Source organism: Oncorhynchus mykiss, chromosome 13, assembly GCF_057628025.1.
Source record: "Oncorhynchus mykiss isolate SJ-2025 chromosome 13, ASM5762802v1, whole genome shotgun sequence".
NCBI lineage: Eukaryota > Metazoa > Chordata > Actinopteri > Salmoniformes > Salmonidae > Oncorhynchus > Oncorhynchus mykiss.
Genome location: NC_143034.1, coordinates 19,466,073 through 19,485,686, shown reverse-complemented (window position 1 = coordinate 19,485,686; position 19,614 = coordinate 19,466,073). Strand labels below are relative to the sequence as shown.

General features: G+C 43.5%; 1 protein-coding gene across 3 annotated transcripts in view; it reads right to left on the bottom strand.

Moving 5' to 3' along the window:
* Window positions 1–8,025: 8,025 nt before the first annotated feature.
* The window catches only part of LOC110514149 (venom factor), a 34,987-nt gene continuing 23,398 nt past the window's right edge, over window positions 8,026–19,614 (bottom strand). For all 3 annotated transcript variants that reach the window (XM_090195567.1, XM_090195568.1, XM_090195569.1), the window contains exons 28-44: window positions 18,781–19,060; window positions 18,034–18,193; window positions 17,806–17,922; window positions 16,827–16,980; window positions 16,542–16,705; window positions 16,210–16,362; window positions 15,983–16,042; window positions 15,755–15,845; window positions 15,590–15,641; window positions 15,314–15,401; window positions 14,561–14,650; window positions 14,056–14,161; window positions 11,687–11,776; window positions 11,481–11,564; window positions 9,416–9,496; window positions 9,023–9,170; window positions 8,026–8,869 (exon numbers count right to left, since the gene is read on the bottom strand). In XM_090195567.1, the coding sequence (XP_090051693.1) occupies window positions 8,722–8,869; window positions 9,023–9,170; window positions 9,416–9,496; window positions 11,481–11,564; window positions 11,687–11,776; window positions 14,056–14,161; window positions 14,561–14,650; window positions 15,314–15,401; window positions 15,590–15,641; window positions 15,755–15,845; window positions 15,983–16,042; window positions 16,210–16,362; window positions 16,542–16,705; window positions 16,827–16,980; window positions 17,806–17,922; window positions 18,034–18,193; window positions 18,781–19,060 (2,066 nt within the window). In that variant the 3' untranslated portion in view covers window positions 8,026–8,721. The remainder of the gene's footprint in view (window positions 8,870–9,022; window positions 9,171–9,415; window positions 9,497–11,480; window positions 11,565–11,686; window positions 11,777–14,055; window positions 14,162–14,560; window positions 14,651–15,313; window positions 15,402–15,589; window positions 15,642–15,754; window positions 15,846–15,982; window positions 16,043–16,209; window positions 16,363–16,541; window positions 16,706–16,826; window positions 16,981–17,805; window positions 17,923–18,033; window positions 18,194–18,780; window positions 19,061–19,614) is intronic.

The following is a 19,614-nucleotide window of genomic DNA, read 5'->3' as shown; positions in this document are numbered from 1 at the left end:
TCAGCAGGTAGGTTTGAACTAATCTCACACCTGTTGATAAGAATGCAGGGGCTTGAGTCAGCAAGTAGCTTTGAACTGATCTCACACCTGTTGATAAGAATGCAGGGGGTTGGGTCAGCAGGTAGCTTTGAACTGATCTCACACCTGTTGATAAGAATGCAGGGGGTTGGGTCAGCAGGTAGCTTTGAACTGATCTCACACCTGTTGATAAGAATGCAGGGGGTTGGGTCAGCAGGTAGCTTTGAACTGATCTCACACCTGTTGATAAGAATGCAGGGGGTTGGGTCAGCAGGGAGCTTTGAACTGATCTCACACCTGTTGATAAGAATGAAAGGGTTGGGTCAGCAGGTAGCTTTGAACTGATCTCACACCTGTTGATAAGAATGCAGGGGGTTGGGTCAGCAGGGAGCTTTGAACTGATCTCACACCTGTTGATAAGAATGCAGGGGGTTGGGTCAGCAGGTAGGTTTGAACTAATCTCACACCTGTTGATAAGAATGCAGGGGCTTGAGTCAGCAAGTAGCTTTGAACTGATCTCACACCTGTTGATAAGAATGCAGGGGCTTGAGTCAGCAGGTAGCTTTGAACTGATCTCACACCTGTTGATAAGAATGAAAGGGTTGGGTCAGCAGGTAGCTTTGAACTGATCTCACACCTGTTGATAAGAATGAAAGGGTTGGGTCAGCAGGGAGCTTTGAACTGATCTCACACCTGTTGATAAGAATGAAAGGGTTGGGTCAGCAGGTAGGTTTGAACTGATCTCACACCTGTTGATAAGAATGCAGGGGGTTGGGTCAGCAGGTAGGTTTGAACTGATCTCACACCTGTTGATAAGAATGCAGGGGGTTGGGTCAGCAGGTAGGTTTGAACTGATCTCACACCTGTTGATAAGAATGCAGGGGGTTGGGTCAGCAGGTAGCTTTGAACTGATCTCACACCTGTTGAAAATAATGCAGGGGCTTGAGTCAGCAGGTAGGTGGGTATTACAGAAGGGGGAGTTGGTGTCATTTGCTGTTTAATCTACTGAGTTGTGATGTACGATAAGTTGTAAAGCATTGTAACTAGGAAACAATTGGTCAGACAGACTTGCCATAACTGAAAGGCTATAGTATAAGGCTCATCTACTAGATTCAGCCATGGGACAACTGTTTCCTGATCGGATGTTTAATTACAAATAATTTGTAGAGTGCAAATTGACCGCAAGAGGCCCAAAAATATATAATATTTGACTAAAACAATCATTTCAAACCTTGCTTTCATTCATTTATGATCACATATATATCTCTTTATTATGCGTGGGAATACTTTGGAACAGATTTACAAAATTAAAATCACTTGGAACTGATTTGCAGTTTTTTTTTTTAGTCTTACATGTCCAAAAGTATTTTGGTCCGAATACTTAGGGAGTGGTGGGGGGGGGGGAGAAGAGACTGTCTCAAATCACCCCCAGGCCGCTAGTTGGGGAACCCTGCTGCAGTAGTATAGTAATGTCTAAACAGTAGCAGGATGAAAGGCTGTATTAGTAGAGTAATGTCTAAACAGTAGCAGGCTGAAAGGCAGTATTAGTAGAGTAATGTCTAAACAGTAGCAGGATGAAAGACAATAGTAGTATAGTATAGTCTAAACAGTAGCAGGATGAAAGGCAGTAGTAGTATAGTATAGTCTAAACAGTAGCAGGGTGAAATACAGTAGTAGTATAGTCTAAACAGTAGCAGGATGAAAGTCAGTAGTAGTATAGTATAGTCTAAACAGTAGCAGGGTGAAAGACAGTAGTAGTATAGTCTAAACAGTATCAGTATGAAAGTCAGTAGTAGTATAGTATAGTCTAAACAGTAGCAGGATGAAAGACAGTAGTGGTAGTGTAATGTCTAAACAGTAGCAGGATGAAAGGCAGTAGTAGTTGTGTAATGTCTAAACAATAGCAGGATGAAAGGCATTAGTTGTATAGTATAGTCTAAACAGTAGCAGTATGAAAGGCAGTAGTGGTAGTGTAATGTCTAAACAGTAGCAGACTGAAAGGCAGTAGTGGTATAGTATAGTCTAAACAGCAGCAGGATGAAAGGCAGTAGTAGTTGTGTAATGTCTAAACAATAGCAGGATGAAAGGCATTAGTTGTATAGTATAGTCTAAACAGTAGCAGGATGAAAGGCAGTAGTAGTATAGTATAGTCTAAACAGCAGCAGGATGAAAGGCAGTAGTGGTATAGTCTAAACAGTAGCAGGATAAAAGGCAGTAGTAGTATAGTATAGTCTAAACAGCAGCAGGATGAAAGGCAGTAGTAGTATAGTATAGTGTAAACAGTAGCAGGATGAAAGGCAGTAGTGGTAGTGTAATGTCTAAACAATAGCAGGATGAAAGGCAGTAGTAGTATAGTATAGTCTAAACAGCAGCAGGATGAAAGGCAGTAGTCGTATAGTATAGTCTAAACAGCAGCAGGATGAAAGGCAGTAGTAGTATGGTATAGTGTAAACAGTAGCAGGATGAAAGGCAGTAGTGGTAGTGTAATGTCTAAACAGTAGCAGACTGAAAGGCAGTAGTGGTATAGTATAGTCTAAACAGCAGCAGGATGAAAGGCAGTAGTAGTTGTGTAATGTCTAAACAATAGCAGGATGAAAGGCAGTAGTAGTATAGTATAGTCTAAACAGTAGCAGGATGAAAGGCAGTAGTGGTAGCGTAATGTCTAAACAGTAGCAGACTTAGCACAATAAAACATATACCATTCCAGCTGATATAACACTAATCTTCTTAAAAGCTCCAGTTCTATGCTTCCCATCCCTCTCTCTCACACACATACTGTGGCCTTGGTTCTCTCTGTGTGAGCTTTGCATTACTGTTTCCTCCCTGTGTTATTATGACTGGGCATCAGGCTCCCAGGGTTCTTTTCCCACAGTCCCCCTCCCTCAGTGTCAGCCCCGGTCGGTCCCAGGGTTCTTTTCCCACAGTCCCCCTCCCTCAGTGTCAGCCCCGGTCGGTCCCAGGGTTCTTTTCCCACAGTCCCCCTCCCTCAGTGTCAGCCCCGATCGGTTCCAGGGTTCTTTTCCCACAGTCCCCCTCCCTCAGTGTCAGCCCCGGTCGGTTCCAGGGTTCTTTTCCCACAGTCCCCCTCCCTCAGTGTCAGCCCCGGTCGGTCCCAGGGTTCTTTTCCCACAGTCCCACTCCCTCAGTGTCAGCCCCAGTCGGTTCCAGGGTTCTATTCCCACAGTCCCCCTCCCTCAGTGTCAGCCCCGGTCGGTCCCAGGGTTCTTTTCCCACAGTCCCCCTCCCTCAGTGTCAGCCCCGGTCGGTCCCAGGGTTCTTTTCCCACAGTCCCCCTCCCTCAGTGTCAGCCCCGGTCGGTTCCAGGGTTCTTTTCCCACAGTCCCCCTCCCTCAGTGTCAGCCCCGGTCGGTCCCAGGGTTCTTTTCCCACAGTCCCCCTCCCTCAGTGTCAGCCCCGGTCGGTTCCAGGGTTCTTTTCCCACAGTCCCCCTCCCTCAGTGTCAGCCCCGGTTGGTCCCAGGGTTCTTTTCCCACAGTCCCCCTCGCTCAGTGTCAGCCCCGGTCGGTCCCAGGCAACCAACCCTCTCTCTCATACACACACACACACTCTGCACCTGCCATGGGCGTCAGCGTTCATCTCACATCTTCTCTTTCCACATTAATCAACAGTCAGAAATGAAAACAAGAGGATCAAGTGGACTATACGGCTGCTCCCCAAATGGCACTCTGTTCCCTATAGTGAACTACTTTTGCCCAGGGTCCACAGGGCTCTGGTCAAAAGTATAGCACTATTTAGGAAATAGGTATGCCATTTAATACACAGCCTAGCTCTGACTGAAGCACTTCCCTTGTCTTAATGTACAGTTGAAGTCGGAAGTTTACGTACACTCAGGTTGGAGTCATTAAAACATATTTTTCAACCACTCCACAAATTTCTTGTTAACAAACTATAGTTTTTGGGTAGGACATCTACTTTATGCATGACACTAGTAATTTTTCATACAATTGTTTACAGACAGATTATTTCACATATAATTCACTGTTATAATTCACTGTATCACAATTCCAGAGGGTCAGAAGTTTACATACACTAAGTTGACTGCCTTTAAGCAGCTTGGAAAATTGCCCAGAAAATTATGTCATGGCTTTAGAAGCTTCTGATAGGCTAATTTACATCATTTGAGTAAATTGGAGGTGTACAATTGGATGTATTTCAAGTCCTACCTTCAAACTCAGTGCCTCTTTGCTTGACATCATGGGAAAATCCAAAGAAATCAGCCAAGATCTCAGAAAAAAATTGTAGACGTCCACAAGTCTGGTTCATCCTTGGGAGCAATTTCCAAATGCCTGAAGGTACCACGTTCATCTGTACAAACACGCAAGTATAAACACTATGGGACCACACAGCCGTCATACCGCTCAGGAAAGAGACGCATTCTGTCTCCTAGAGATGAATGTACTTTGGAGTTAAAAGTGCAAATCAATCCCAGAACAACAGCAGAGGACCTTGAAGATTCTGGAGGAAACAGGTACAAAAGTATCTATATCCACAATAAAACGAGTCCAGAATCAACATAACCTGAAAGGCCACTCAGCAAGGAAGAAGCCACTGCTACAAAACCGCCATAAAAGCCAGACTACAGTTTGCAACTGCACATTGGGACAAAGATCGTACTTTTTGGAGAAATGTCCTCTGGTCTGATGAAACAAAAATAGAACTGTTTGGCCATAATGACCATTGTTATGTTTGGAGGAAAAGGGAGAGGCTTGCAAGCCAAAGAACACCATCCCAATCGTGAAGCATGGGGGTGGCAGCATCATGTTGTGGGGTTGCTTTGCTGCAGGGGGGACTGGTGCACTTCACAAAATAGATCGCCTCATGAGAAAGGAAAATTATGTGAATATATTGGAGCAACATCTCAAGACATCAGTCAGGAAGTTAAAGCTTGGTCGCAAATGGGTCTTCCAAATGAACATTGACTCCAAGCATACTTGTTGTGGCAACAACGTCAAGGTATTGGAGTGGCCATCACAAAGCCCTGACCTCAATCTTATTGAACATTTGTGGGCAGAACTGAAAAAGCGTGTGCAAGCAAGGAGGCTTACAAACCTGATTCAGTTACACCAGCTCTGTCAGGAGGAATGGGCCAAAATTCACCCAACTTATTGTGGGAAGCTTGTGGAAGGCTCCCCGAAATGTTTGACCCAAGTTAAACAATTTAAAGGCAATGCTACCAAATACTAATTGAGTGTATGTAAACATCTGACCCACTGGGAATGTGATGAAAGAAATAAAAGCTGAAATAAATCATTCTCTCTACTATTATTCTGACATTTCACAGTGTTAAAATAAAGTGGTGATCCTAACTGACATAAAATAGTGAATTTTTACTCTGATTAAATGTCAGGAATTGTGAAAAACTGAGTTTAAGGTGTATGTAAACTTCTGACTTCAACTGTAGTTTCCCACTGGAGACTGCAGACAGTGTTATCCAGATAACAGATCCTGTTTCTGGGCTCCGTCATGCCTTCAACACACATACTGCGCCCCCTATAAATGATGATATAGAAGCACGGACAGTATAGAGATTAGAAAAAAAGGAGAGACTGTCTCAAGATTGTCATCTTGTGTTTTTCATGTCACAACACAGGAAATTAAGTCAGGATGTTGTGTGTGACGTCTTGTGTGTGTGCGCGTCTTCAAGATTTACTAGAGAGAGTGGAGGTTTGTGTGTGAATACCCATGATGCCGATCCTCTTCATTTCCTGGGCCACATCTGTTCCCCTGGGTGTTGTCTCAAGGAGAAAGGAGCGCTGATTGGCTGGCTTATGTTCTAAGGCCTACATGGTCAGAATTCAGGCAGTGTTCCATGCTTTTTACTTTGTGCTAAAAGGAGCAGCAGAAACACACACACACACACACACACACACACACACACACACACACACACACACACACACACACACACACACACACACACACACACACACACACACACACACACACACACAGAGAGAGAGAGAGAGGCCAAAGCACAGGTGAACTAGTTTGGCTCCAAAACAACTTGTTCCCATAACAATCCCTCTCAGGATTCTGCTTAGTAAGGCTTTTAATTTGGAGGGTTTTGTCCTTCTCCTTTATCATACACTTGAAGATCTCACCGACAGAATGTTAAATGTTATAAACACTGACATTTCAAACTCTTGTCGAACATAAATGTTTCACTCTGAAATCATGTTGATTTACAAATATGTCTGTTTCACCACATGTATAATACTAAGATGAGGGTAATAACTCAAGACAAAGGAGAGAGTGTGACTTCCTCCTCTTGTGTGTGAGAGAGATACGAAACAACTGCTGTGTCAGTAAGTCTCAAATTCCTCATGTTCCTCTCTCCTCACTTCAGTAGGAATAATCAAGGATTGGAGAAGAAGGAACCTAGGGTCTTGTCCTCCACGCTTTCCTGTGCCGTTTTGAGAAGGAGACGAGGAGAGAGGACACGAGGAATCTGCCATTGTACCCAGAAGCTGAGTTCTGATTCTTTACCCTTCACCCAGAGTTGTGCTTTCGATCACTCCCCCTAATGCATTTAAAAGCATTGGAAAGGTGCAAGCATGGCTAGTGTGAGTTCCCTTACACCAGTCCATTCTTTTTAAAATCATGACAGGGAGTATAAGCGCACACACTTCAGGAGAAGAAACATAGCTACTGTCCCACAGTAGCTGCTGTTCTGTGATCTCCAGTATCAGTGCAGAGCACTAAGTTAGCGTGCTAATGTAGCCTACAGTAACTAAGCAGTAACTCAACTCCTTTTGGCCCGAGGATTAAGAGACATATTTGCTTATCTTTATCTCATTGTATTTATCTCTCTCTCTCTCATTGTATTTATCTCTTATTGTATTTATCTCCCTCATTGTATTTATCTCTCTCCATCTCTCTCTCTCTCATTGTATTTATCTCCCTCATTGTATTTATCTCTCCATCTCATTGTATTTATCTCTCTTATTATATTGATCTCTCTCATTGTATTTATCTCGCTCTCATTGTATTTCTTTCTCCATCTCCCTCATTGTATTTCTCTCTCCATCTCTCTCATTGTATTTCTCTCTCCATTGTATTTCTCTCTCCATCTCTCTTTGTATTTCTCTCTCCATCTCTCTCATTGTATTTCTCTCCATCTCTCTCATTGTATTTCTCTCCATCTCTCTCATTGTATTTCTCTCTCCATCTCTCTCATTGTATTTCTCTCTCCATCTCTCTCATTGTATTTCTCTCCATCTCTCTCATTGTATTTCTCTCCATCTCTCTCATTGTATTTGTCTCTCTCATTGTATTTATCTCATTATATTTCTCTCTCCCTTTGTATTTCTCTCATTGTATTTCTCTCTCCATCTCTCTCATTGTATTTATCTCTTATTATATTTCTCTCTCATTGTATTTATCTCGCTCTCATTGTATTTCTCTCCATCTCTCATTGTATTTCTCTCCATTTATATTTCTCTCATTGTATTTCTCTCCATCTCTCTCATTGTATTTATCCCTCTCCATCTCTCTCTCCAATTGTAGGCCTTTTTCTCTCCCTTTCTCAATGCAGGACTACATCTCATTATCTGATACAGAAGCAGTGAAATATCCCCCTGAGCAAATGCTACTGTGTGTAAGTCACTCTGTGTGTACCCACTACGCATGCAATGCCAGTGTGTGTGCGCGTGTGTGTACACTACCAACACTATACCAACATTTGTGACCAGCTGTGTGACCAGCTGCCCATTACCAGACCTTCCTATTTAGATTATGTAGGGCACACACACATTTTAGAGGCAGCAGAAAATCCCATGGAAATCATGAGTCATTGCTATGGCGATAGCATTTCAAAAGTAGACTGATATTCTGTTATTTGAAGTTAGTTTACATACTGTTGGCCTACCTATATGTCATTGATATTAGTACCTGACCTGCGTGTGTTCCTGTGTGTGAGAGAGAGTGAGTGTGTGAGAGTGCAAGAACTATAACAGCATTTTTTACAATATAATACCCCAAGAATACTTCAATCAACCCAACCACAACACATCCATTTATTTTTCTTAGAGCAGAATATGGGTTGATCATTATGTTTGCAAATCTGTGGCAACGATGGGAATAAAGTACTGCAATCTACAACATGGGCAAGTAGTCAAACTGAATGAGAAAGAGACGGCTGTGAATAATCACAACTCAATACAGGGTTTGTACTGAGAGTCTCTCTGGTGTTCTGCATTCTGTTATTGTACTGAGAATCTCCCTGGTGTTCTGCATTCTGTTATTGTACTGAGAATCTCCCTGGTGTTCTGTATTCTGTTATTCTCTCTATGTGGAACATCCAGGAACACTAATGCATTCTACACAGTAGTGAGACAATATTCCACTGCACCAAGTGCCACCTGAGCGAGTTCCCATCGTGTGAGTGTGTGTGTTGTGATTGTATGCCATATCAAGTAGCCCTGGCTGTGACGAATCGCTGAGCTCCCAGTAACACAATCCTAGACCCACCCAGGCTTAACACCAGTCTGTCATGTTTTTACGCTTTCTAATTCTAATGTCCATTTTCCTCTAATGGTTACCATGGTGATTATACAACAGAGCAGTATATGTCGACTGCATGGCTCAAATGGTGACAGTTTCTGCTGAACCAGTGCATCCAGAGGTGTAAAGCTACATGGCAGCTCATAGGCAAAGTGTGAGTGAGTGAGTGAGTGAGTGAGTCTATTTAAACCGACATCCCTTCTCTGAGAGGTCCTTGCTGAAGTTGTCCAGCTCTGTGCACCTGGAATTGAGTTTGGCATCACTAGCACACTCTGTTGAGGTGGGCCAACGCTCTACCCAGGCATCCTTGCCCAGCATGTATGTGGCACTGAGAGAGAGAGAGAGAGAAGAGGGAAAGAAGAGGGAAAGAAGAGAGAAAATAACCCCTTTAGGCAGATATTAACATGAACTTTATTGCTCTGACTTGCTTTGTCTTGTCAGTACTATAAGTCCATTATAACACGTCACTGCCTCTCCCCACCTGTTGGTGGAGCTGTCCTTGTACCAGAGGTCAGCTTTTGGCCCCATGATGAGGTAGTCTGTACCCTCCTTCAGGTCCAGACCTCCTCTACAGCCAGCATGGGACAGGAAGACCTTAGTGTCACCCACACTGACCCCTTCCTCCACTCCTAGAGAGAGAGGGGAGGGAGGGAGGGAGGGAGGGAGGGAGGGAGGGAGGGAGGGAGGGAGGGAGGGAGGGAGGGAGGGAGGGAGGGAGGGAGGGAGGGAGGGAGGGAGGGAGGGAGGGAGGGAGGGAGGGAGGAGAGAGAGAGTTAACCATGTTTGAACTAACTCAGCATCACATTCTGAAACAAAGAGGGTAAGGAGAGATGGGTAGAGGACAGAGAAGGACTAGATGACATAAGATGCTTACCTATTTTTATAACCTGTGTGATCTTCATCTCATATCTGTCATACTGACTCTGGCTGACACTCAGGACCTTGGCCTTGTACACTGGAGGACAGAAGCGTGAGAAGCGTCAGAACAGCAAAATACACTCTACTCAATCAATTACATGATACACTTGACTGTCCCCAAGGAACAATTTGACTAAGACAATTAAAGAATGAAGCGTTAGATGATAGTTTTACCTCTGACGGACAACATTCATTTATAGCTGTACCATATACTGTACATGGTTTAGTATTGTCTCAGTGTGACAGATTTACAGATCTATAATGCCTATAACATGTCTATAATCTCTATAACATGTCTATAATGCCTATAACATGCCTATATGTCTATAATGCCTATAACATGTCTATAATCTCTATAGCATGCCTATATGTCTAGAATACCTATAACATGTCTATAATCTCTATAACATGCCTATATGTCTATAATGCCTATAACATGTCTATAATCTCTATAGCATGCCTATATGTCTAGAATGCCTATAACATGTCTATAATCTCTATAGCATTCCTATATGTCTAGAATGCCTATAACATGTCTATAATCTCTATAGCATGCCTATATGTCTATAATGCCTATAACATGTCTATAATCTCTATAACATGCCTATATGTCTATAATGCCTATAACATGTCTATAATCTCTATAACATGCCTATTACATGTCTATGCCTATAACATGTCTATGCCTATAACATGCCTATAACATGTCTATAATGCTTATAACATGTCTATAAATTCTTATAACATGTCTATGTCTATAAGATGTATATAGTGCCTATAACATGTCTATAAATGCTTATAACATGTCTATGTCTATAAGATGTATATAGTGCCTATAACATGTCTATAAATGCTTATAACATGTCTATGTCTATAAGATGTATATAGTGCCTATAACATGTCTATAATTTATATAGCCTGTCTATAACGTTCAGAACATATCTATAACGTCTATAACATGTCTATAATGCTTATAACATGTCAATAACATGTATATAATGTCTATAACATGCATACAATGCATATAACACGTCTATAACATGTATATAATCTTCAGAACATATCTATAACATGTCTATAATGCCTATAACATGTCTATGACATGTCTAACATATGTTTAATGCCTATAAAATATCTATAATGTCTGTAAAATGTCTGTCTATAACATGTTTATAACATGTCTAAAGTGTCTATCATGTCTATAATGCCTATAACATGTTTATGCCTATAACGTGTCTACAATGACTATAACATGTCTATAAGGTCTATAACATGCATACAATGCCTATAACACTTCTATAGCATGTCTATAATGTTCAGAACATATCTATAACATGTCTATAATGCCTATGACATGTCTATAACGTATATAACATTATGTCTATAACACATCTATAACATGTCTATAATGCCTATAACATGTCTGTCTATAACATGCCTATAACATCCCTATAATGCCTATAATATTCTTATAACATGTCTATACCCTGCCTATAATGCCTATAACATGCCTATAATATGCCTATAAGATGTCTATAAATGTCTATAACATGTCTATATTGCCTATAATATTCATATAACATGTCTATAATGCCTATAACATTCATATAACATGTCTATAACATGTCAATAATGCCTATAACATGTCTATAACATGCCTATAACATGTCTATAACATGCCTATAACATGTATATAATACATATAACATGCCTATAATATCTACAACATGTATATAATGTCTATAACATGCCTATAATATGTACATAATACATATAATATGCCTATAATATTCATATAACATGTCTATAATGCCTATAACATGCCTATAACATGTATATAATACATATAACATGTCTATAATATCTACAACATGTATATGTCTATAACATGCCTATAACATGTCTATAACATGCCTATAACATGTATATAATACATATAACATGCCTATAATATCTACAACATGTATATAATGTCTATAACATGGGTATTATATTCTATAGTGAAAACAGATATAGCATACCGTGGTATAATCCTTTGCATGCGTGGTCCTCTCGTGCTCCATAGGGGACTGGATCGGTTAGGGACTTAGACACACAGCAATCACCTAATAGGAGAGAGACACACATCATTATCACACACACTCATGTATGGCACACACATAAACACACACACACACACACACACAACCACACACAGATACACACACGCACGCACACACACACTCACCCTGTGTACAGCGACATATATTGTTCCTGCAGATCTGTGAGAGTTCGTCCTTGTCCTCTTTGGGGCTGTAGAAGCGACTGCAGCGGTGGTCTGATAGAGAGACACGCTATGTTAACATTTCTCCAATGATCAACTCCAATGTTTACAATAGCTTCTCTTGTTCGAGGGCATATGAAATATGGTCAAAACAAACCATAGTCCTACCTGGGTTGTAGTACTCATAGAGTGACAGTATCTACCTGGGTTGTAGTACTCATAGACAGTAGCAGTATCTACCTGGGTTGTAGTACTCATATAGACAGTGACAGTATCTACCTGGGTTGTTGTACTCATAGACAGTGACAGTATCTACCTGGGTTGTAGTACTCATAGACAGTAGCAGTATCTACCTGGGTTGTAGTACTCATAGACAGTGACAGTATCTACCTGGGTTGTAGTACTCATAGACAGTGACAGTATCTACCTGGGTTGTAGTACTCATAGACAGTATCTACCTGGGTTGTAGTATTCGTAGACAGTAACAGTATCTACCTGGTTGTAGTACTCTTAGACAGTGACAGTATCTACCTGGGTTGTAGTACTCTTAGACAGTGACAGTATCTACCTGGGTTGTAGTACTCAGACAGTATCTACCTGGGTTGTAGTATTCGTAGACAGTAACAGTATCTACCTGGTTGTAGTACTCGTAGACAGTATCTAACTGGGTTGTAGTACTCGTAGACAGTGACAGTATCTACCTTGGTTGTAGTACTTGTAGACAGTATCTACCTGGGTTGTAGTACTCGTAGACAGTGACAGTATCTACCTGGGTTGTAGTACTCGTAGACAGTATCTACCTGGGTTGTAGTACTCGTAGACAGTGACAGTATCTACCTGGGTTGTAGTACTCGTAGACAGTATCTACCTGTGTTGTAGTATTCGTAGACAGTAACAGTATCTACCTGGTTGTAGTACTCATAGACAGTATCTACCTGGGTTGTAGTATTCGTAGACAGTAACAGTATCTACCTGGTTGTAGTACTCTTAGACAGTGACAGTATCTACCTGGGTTGTAGTACTCTTAGACAGTGACAGTATCTACCTGGGTTGTAGTACTCAGACAGTATCTACCTGGGTTGTAGTATTCGTAGACAGTAACAGTATCTACCTGGTTGTAGTACTCGTAGACAGTATCTACCTGGGTTGTAGTACTCGTAGACAGTGACAGTATCTACCTGGGTTGTAGTACTCGTAGACAGTATCTACCTGTGTTGTAGTATTCGTAGACAGTAACAGTATCTACCTGGTTGTAGTACTTGTAGACAGTGACAGTATCTACCTGGGTTGTAGTACTCATAGACAGTATCTACCTGGGTTGTAGTATTCGTAGACAGTAACAGTATCTACCTGGTTGTAGTACTCTTAGACAGTGACAGTATCTACCTGGGTTGTAGTACTCTTAGACAGTGACAGTATCTACCTGGGTTGTAGTACTCAGACAGTATCTACCTGGGTTGTAGTATTCGTAGACAGTAACAGTATCTACCTGGTTGTAGTACTCGTAGACAGTATCTAACTGGGTTGTAGTACTCGTAGACAGTGACAGTATCTACCTTGGTTGTAGTACTTGTAGACAGTATCTACCTGGGTTGTAGTACTCGTAGACAGTGACAGTATCTACCTGGGTTGTAGTACTCGTAGACAGTATCTACCTGGGTTGTAGTACTCGTAGACAGTGACAGTATCTACCTGGGTTGTAGTACTCGTAGACAGTATCTAACTGGGTTGTAGTACTCGTAGACAGTGACAGTATCTACCTTGGTTGTAGTACTTGTAGACAGTATCTAACTGGGTTGTAGTACTCGTAGACAGTGACAGTATCTACCTTGGTTGTAGTACTTGTAGACAGTATCTACCTGGGTTGTAGTACTCGTAGACAGTGACAGTATCTACCTGGGTTGTAGTACTCGTAGACAGTATCTACCTGGGTTGTAGTACTCGTAGACAGTGACAGTATCTACCTGGGTTGTAGTACTCGTAGACAGTATCTACCTGTGTTGTAGTATTCGTAGACAGTAACAGTATCTACCTGGTTGTAGTACTTGTAGACAGTGACAGTATCTACCTGGGCTGTAGTACTCGTAGACAGTGACAGTATCTACCTGGGTTGTAGTACTCGTAGACAGTATCTACCTGGGTTGTAGTACTCGTAGACAGTATCTACCTGGGTTGTAGTACTCGTAGACAGTATCTACCTGGGTTGTAGTACTCGTAGACAGTATCTACCTGGGTTGTAGTACTCGTAGACAGTAACAGTATCTACCTGGTTGTAGTACTCGTAGACAGTGACAGTATCTACCTGGGTTGTAGTACTCGTAGACAGTATCTACCTGGGTTGTAGTACTCATAGACAGTGACAGATGAAGGTTGGAGGAGTCCCACTTTGAACGTCTGCTGCAGTCGGAAGATGATGGTCTCAGTCTCCTTGTTGGACACCTGGTAGTACAGGTAGACCACAGAAGAGCACAATGAAGCTACTTCCGGACACTGATCTAAGGCCAGTTTTGAGTTAATAGTTTGCCTTTTACCTTTAAGATTTGGGGAGGGAAAGCTGATCCAAGATCTGTGCCTACAGGCCACAGACAACCTCAACCCAGACAGAGCGAAAAAAAAGTATGACCAATCAACTTCTAGGGTTGACATGGTAACGCTGGTCTCTCTACGTTCAGGTCATAGAAATAGAATGAGATTCTATTGAGATTCTATTTCTATGGTTCCAGTATCTTGAACAGGTGAATGATGAAAAGGAAGTTACCCCTTGACACTGATCTAAGATCCCACCTAAAAAGTTAGGATTTCTGGGAGGATAAGCTGATCCTAGATCTGTTCTGGTACCTTGAAGAGGTGGATGATGAGGGAGCCTCTGTCACTCAGGTTGTCCACTATCTGGAAGTTGTTGATGTAACGGTCCACTGAGTTGGTCAGCTGGAGGCAAACAAACACAAAAACAAACAAACATTTTCAATATGCACACGGTCACAATAAGCTACACTTAAACACATGCAGTAGAAAACAAGTTGGACATTGAGTCAAAGACCAGACATGCAGTTAGACAGCCATCTAGTGGAGACAGATGAACATTACAAGTAGATTAAAGGGATAATTCACCTTAATTACATATCGGTTTCCTTACCCTGTAAGCAGTCTATGGACAAGGTATGACAGCAATCCATGCTTTGATTTAGTTTCCCTGACACTGTTTCCAAATGCATATGTGGCACAAATCCCCTTTAGCATTTAGCATTTGTGGCGCAAATCTCATTAAAGTAATGGGTCCGATATTAGCATTTTTTGGCATCATGTTCAAATCCTCTGTAAGTGACTTTGTTGAGCTTCACAATAAGTGTTAGATACTTTCCGATGATTTGGATACGAGGTGCAAAACAAATAAAACATATCGGTCCCATGACTTGAATTGGACTTGTGCTACACCTGCTAAAACGTTAGCATCTGGAAACAGTGCCAGGGAAATAAAACCAAAGCATGGATTGCTGTCATAACTTGTCCATAGACGGTTGACAGGGTAAGGAAACCAATGTGTAACTTAGTAATTGGGGTGAACTGTCCCTTTAACGTGGGTTCCAGTACCATCTCCAGGTCTTCATTCTCTGGCACGAACCCAGTAGGAAGACTGATGTCCAGAACAACCATCCTGACCTCCCTTAGTCCCAGTGCCCTGGAGGAAGGAAAGAGAGAGAGAGAATAGTAGAATGAAGAGGAAGATGGAATGAAAAAGTAGAGACTCAAGTGTTATCCAATAACAGTAAGTCCCCTAGTGTATTTCCCAGAGGGGACCAAAGGAGAGTATGAAAAGACAGACTGCCAGGTAGCCTAGACATTCAACGTAGTACTGCATAATCTCACCTGACATTAATAGTGATCCTGTAGGACTTCTCTGCATCTGGTGGAGGTTTTTCTGTCAACAGGGTTAAAAAAAAACATTGAGTTTAAGATTTGAGACTGGGATTGAGACTAAGATTGAGATTAAGATTAAGATACAAATGGAGATTGAGAGCTGGATTAACCTACCACTAGATTCTGCGATGGTCACGTCCAAATCAAAGTTCTTGCAGCTGCTCTTCTCATGCACCTCAGGGAGCTCGTTGTAGTAGGTCACCACCTAGGTCAGAGGTCATTAGACCAGGAAGTGACAACACAAACAAATATGACGTCATACATCAATGTGACAAGATGATCATAGACAAGCTCTACTATCATGCATTGACTAATGGCCATAGACATGTGTTGTGGTCATACCTCTAGTATACCTTGCCCCTTCCCTTTGGCCTCCACTCTGAATCCCTGGTCTATAGGAGCCTGAGTGAAAACCCCACAGAAGAGGGGAGATGGTGAAAGAGGAACATGATACATCATGGTTCCTAAACCTAGGCCACATATTTGACATCAGATACAGGTAGGTTGGGAGAGAAGAAATGGTGAAAGAGAGAGAGAGAGAGAGGAAGAGAGAACAGCATCCCTCCTACCCTGGAGGAGCGTGCCACGTAGGAGGTCCTGGGGTCAAAGTGGTAGCGCTGGTCGCTGCGGCCCTGGATGCTCAGGTCCACCTGGAGACTCAGGTCATTGGGAGGTTTCTTCATCAGGTACCCAGACAGACCCTGCAGAACAACCATGGTGGGCTGGGGGAGAGAGAGGAAGCAGAAAGATTATTATAAAAGATGTACTGGATTGTGTGGAGATCCAAATGGCGGAGGGTAACAAACTGGACTGGTTAGTGACAACCTGCAATAACACTGTTGACATAAACTCAGCTCACTGACATCATGCAATACTCGTTTCCAATGATGTCACTCAGTACCTGGGTGGATCCGTAGCCCCCGCCCCTGCGGCGCTGCTCATTGAGCCACTCGAAAGGTGCGGCGGCTTCAGTCATGTGATGACTCTTCACCAGGGCTAGCAGGGCGTAGCCCGTCGCTTCCAGAGTGAACAGGCGGTTCTCACTGTCTGGCCAATGGGTACCGTCTGGAGGAGGGGAGAGAGGGAGGAAGGAGGGAGGGAGGAGAGGGGGAGAGAATAACAGTGAAGGACAGCAGAGAGAGGGGGGGAGAGAGAGAGAAACAGAGACAGACAGACATTTCCCTACCTGGAGAGGCAGCTTTGAGTAGCAGGGTTTTAAAGAACAGTGAAGGTGTCTCGTCAACCAGAGACAGAGCGTAGGCAGAGATGGCCAGAGAGTAGGGCCTCTTCAGACTACCATACGTGCTCATCAGATAGTTGGCAGCATTCTGGATCCCATTCTAATACAATACAATAGAATACAACTTCACTGTCTATCCATTAGTTTGGTGGCTTATTAATTCCATTCTTATATGAGCAGAGGGATAAATAATAAACCTGAATTTTAACACAAAAGAGTCGGCAGGAAAGCCCCATTTCCCAACACCGACATGCCATTTACACCGGTTGGATTAATGGTCAGCCATGGCGCATGCAAACGTAGCGTGATAACAGGTCGGACAACGAAATCCAAGATCCACCAGGGGAGGCAGGTAAAAACGCATCCTACTCACAGATGACTAACTTACTTCTAACTGGGGCATCAGGTAGCCTAGTGGTTAGAGCGTTGGGATCGAATCCCCCAGCTGACAAGGTCATTTTGCCCCTATACAACAATTTGGTCTTAGGTCCTCCCGGGTGGCGCTAACCAAGGTTGCCAAGTGCACGGTGTTTCCTCCGACACATTGGTGCGGCTGGCTTCCGGGTTGGATGCACGCTGTGTTAAGAAGCAGTGCGGCTTGGTTGGGTTGTGTATCGGAGGACGCATGACTTTTAACCTTCGTCTCTCCCGAGCCCGTACGGGAGTTGTAGCAATGAGACAAGATAGTAGCTACTAAACAATTGGATACCACGAAATTGGGGAGAAAAAGGGGTAAAAATTCAACAACAAAAAACAAACAAAAAAAAAAATTGGTCGTTTTGCCCCTGAACAACCCACATTGTAAATAAGAATTTGTTCTTAATTGACTTGCCTAGTTAAATAAAGGTTAAATAAATAAAAATAAATAACTGACTTATCTCCCGTCCCGATATAACAGTTTCTGCCGGTTCTGGGACCGGCTTACCTTGATGGTGTGGCCAGCTCCATTGCAGTTGAGTTCTGTACCCTTGGTGGCTTCAATCATGGCTATCAGGACAAAGGCTGTGAGAGTGGACTGAGACTCTGCACCTTGTACTCCACCCTGGAGAAGAGAGAAGCTGTTATCAGACTTCGGTCCCAGATCTCTCCCTGTCTGTTAGAGTGTGAATGCACGTGCTTCTGCATCCACCCGTGTGTGTGTGTCTCTTCTTACTGTCATAGTAGTAGTGTAGACAGGGTTGTCCTCTCTGAAAGATCCAGTGGTCTGCTGTTTGTTGTTGATCAGGTAGAGGAGAGGACCACACACGTCCTGTTCACTCACTCCTACCAGCTGACGAGCCATAGAGAACACCTTCACTACATACGCTGTGATCCTATAAGGGATAGGGGAGAGAGGGGGTGGGGGTGGGGGAGAGGGGGAGAAAGAGATGGTGGGCAGGGAGAGGGAGAGAACGAGGGTGGTGGGGAAGGTAGAGGGGGAGAAAGAGAGGGTGGGGGGAAGGGAGAGGGGTGAAGGGAGAGGGGGAGCAAGAGATGGTGGGCAGGGAGAGGGAGAGAACGAGGGTGGTGGGGAAGGGAGAGGGGTGGAGGGAGAGGAGGAGAAAGTGAGGGTGGGGGGAAGGGAGAGGGGGAGAAAGAGAGGGTGGGGGGAAGGGAGAGGGGGAGAAAGAGAGGGTGGGGGGAAGGGAGAGGGGTGGGGGAGAGGGTGAGAGGGTGAGAAAGTGAGGGTGGGGGGAAGGGAGAGGGGTGGAGGGAGAGGGGGAGAGGTCGAGGTGGGGAAAGAGAAGGTAGAGGGGAAGGGAGAGAGGGGGAGGGAGAGGAGAGGGAGACAGAAAGAGAGAGAGAAAAGGGGAAAGGTAGAGAGAGAGGCTGTGAGGGTTACAAATACAATCCATTGTATTATTTAGATTACTCTGTGATTGACACATTCTTCTTCTTCTTCTATGTATTTGAACAATACCATGTGCTTGTGCCTTCATTCCTGTAGGGGGGGTAAGAGTCGTCTTTCTTCTTATACACCAGCTGCTTCTGGTAGCCTTTCTGTATGTAGTTCATGGCCTCCACCCTGCGTTGCACCCCTACAGCCTCCCAGTCGTTGGAATGGTCCAGGTAGACAGTGGCTATAAGAGGCAGGGTGATGCTGGCTAGGTTCTGTTCCACACAGCCACCAGGCATACGGATCAAAGAGGCCAGAGAGTCACCGCTGATACTGTTGTCTATGGTATCAGCCAACAGGTTACCTGGTGGGAGGAGCAGAGCAGAGTAGAGTAGAGCAGAGTAGAGTAGAAAATGGAGAGAGCAGAGCAGAGTAGAGCAGAGTAGAGCAGAGCAGAGTAGAGCAGAGTAGAGTAGAGAGTGGAGAGAGCAGAGTAGAGTAGAGCAGAGTAGAGTAGAGAGTGGAGAGAGCAGAGTAGAGAGTAGAGCAGAGTAGAGTAGAGTAGAGAGTGGAGAGAGCAGAGTAGAGTAGAGCAGAGTAGAGCAGAGTAGAGTAGAGCAGAGTAGAGTAGAGAATGGAGAGAGCAGAGTAGAGTAGAGCAGAGTAGAGTAGAGCAGAGTAGAGTAGAGAGTGGAGAGAGCAGAGTAGAGTAGAGAGTGGAGAGAGCAGAGTAGAGTAGAGAGTGGAGAGAGCAGAGTAGAGAGTGGAGCAGAGTAGAGTAGAGAGTGGAGCAGAGTAGAGTAGAGAGTGGAGAGAGCAGAGTAGAGAGTAGAGTAGAGCAGAGTAGAGTAGAGAGTAGAGCAGAGTAGAGTAGAGAGTAGAGCAGAGTAGAGTAGAGAGTGGAGAGAGTAGAGTAGA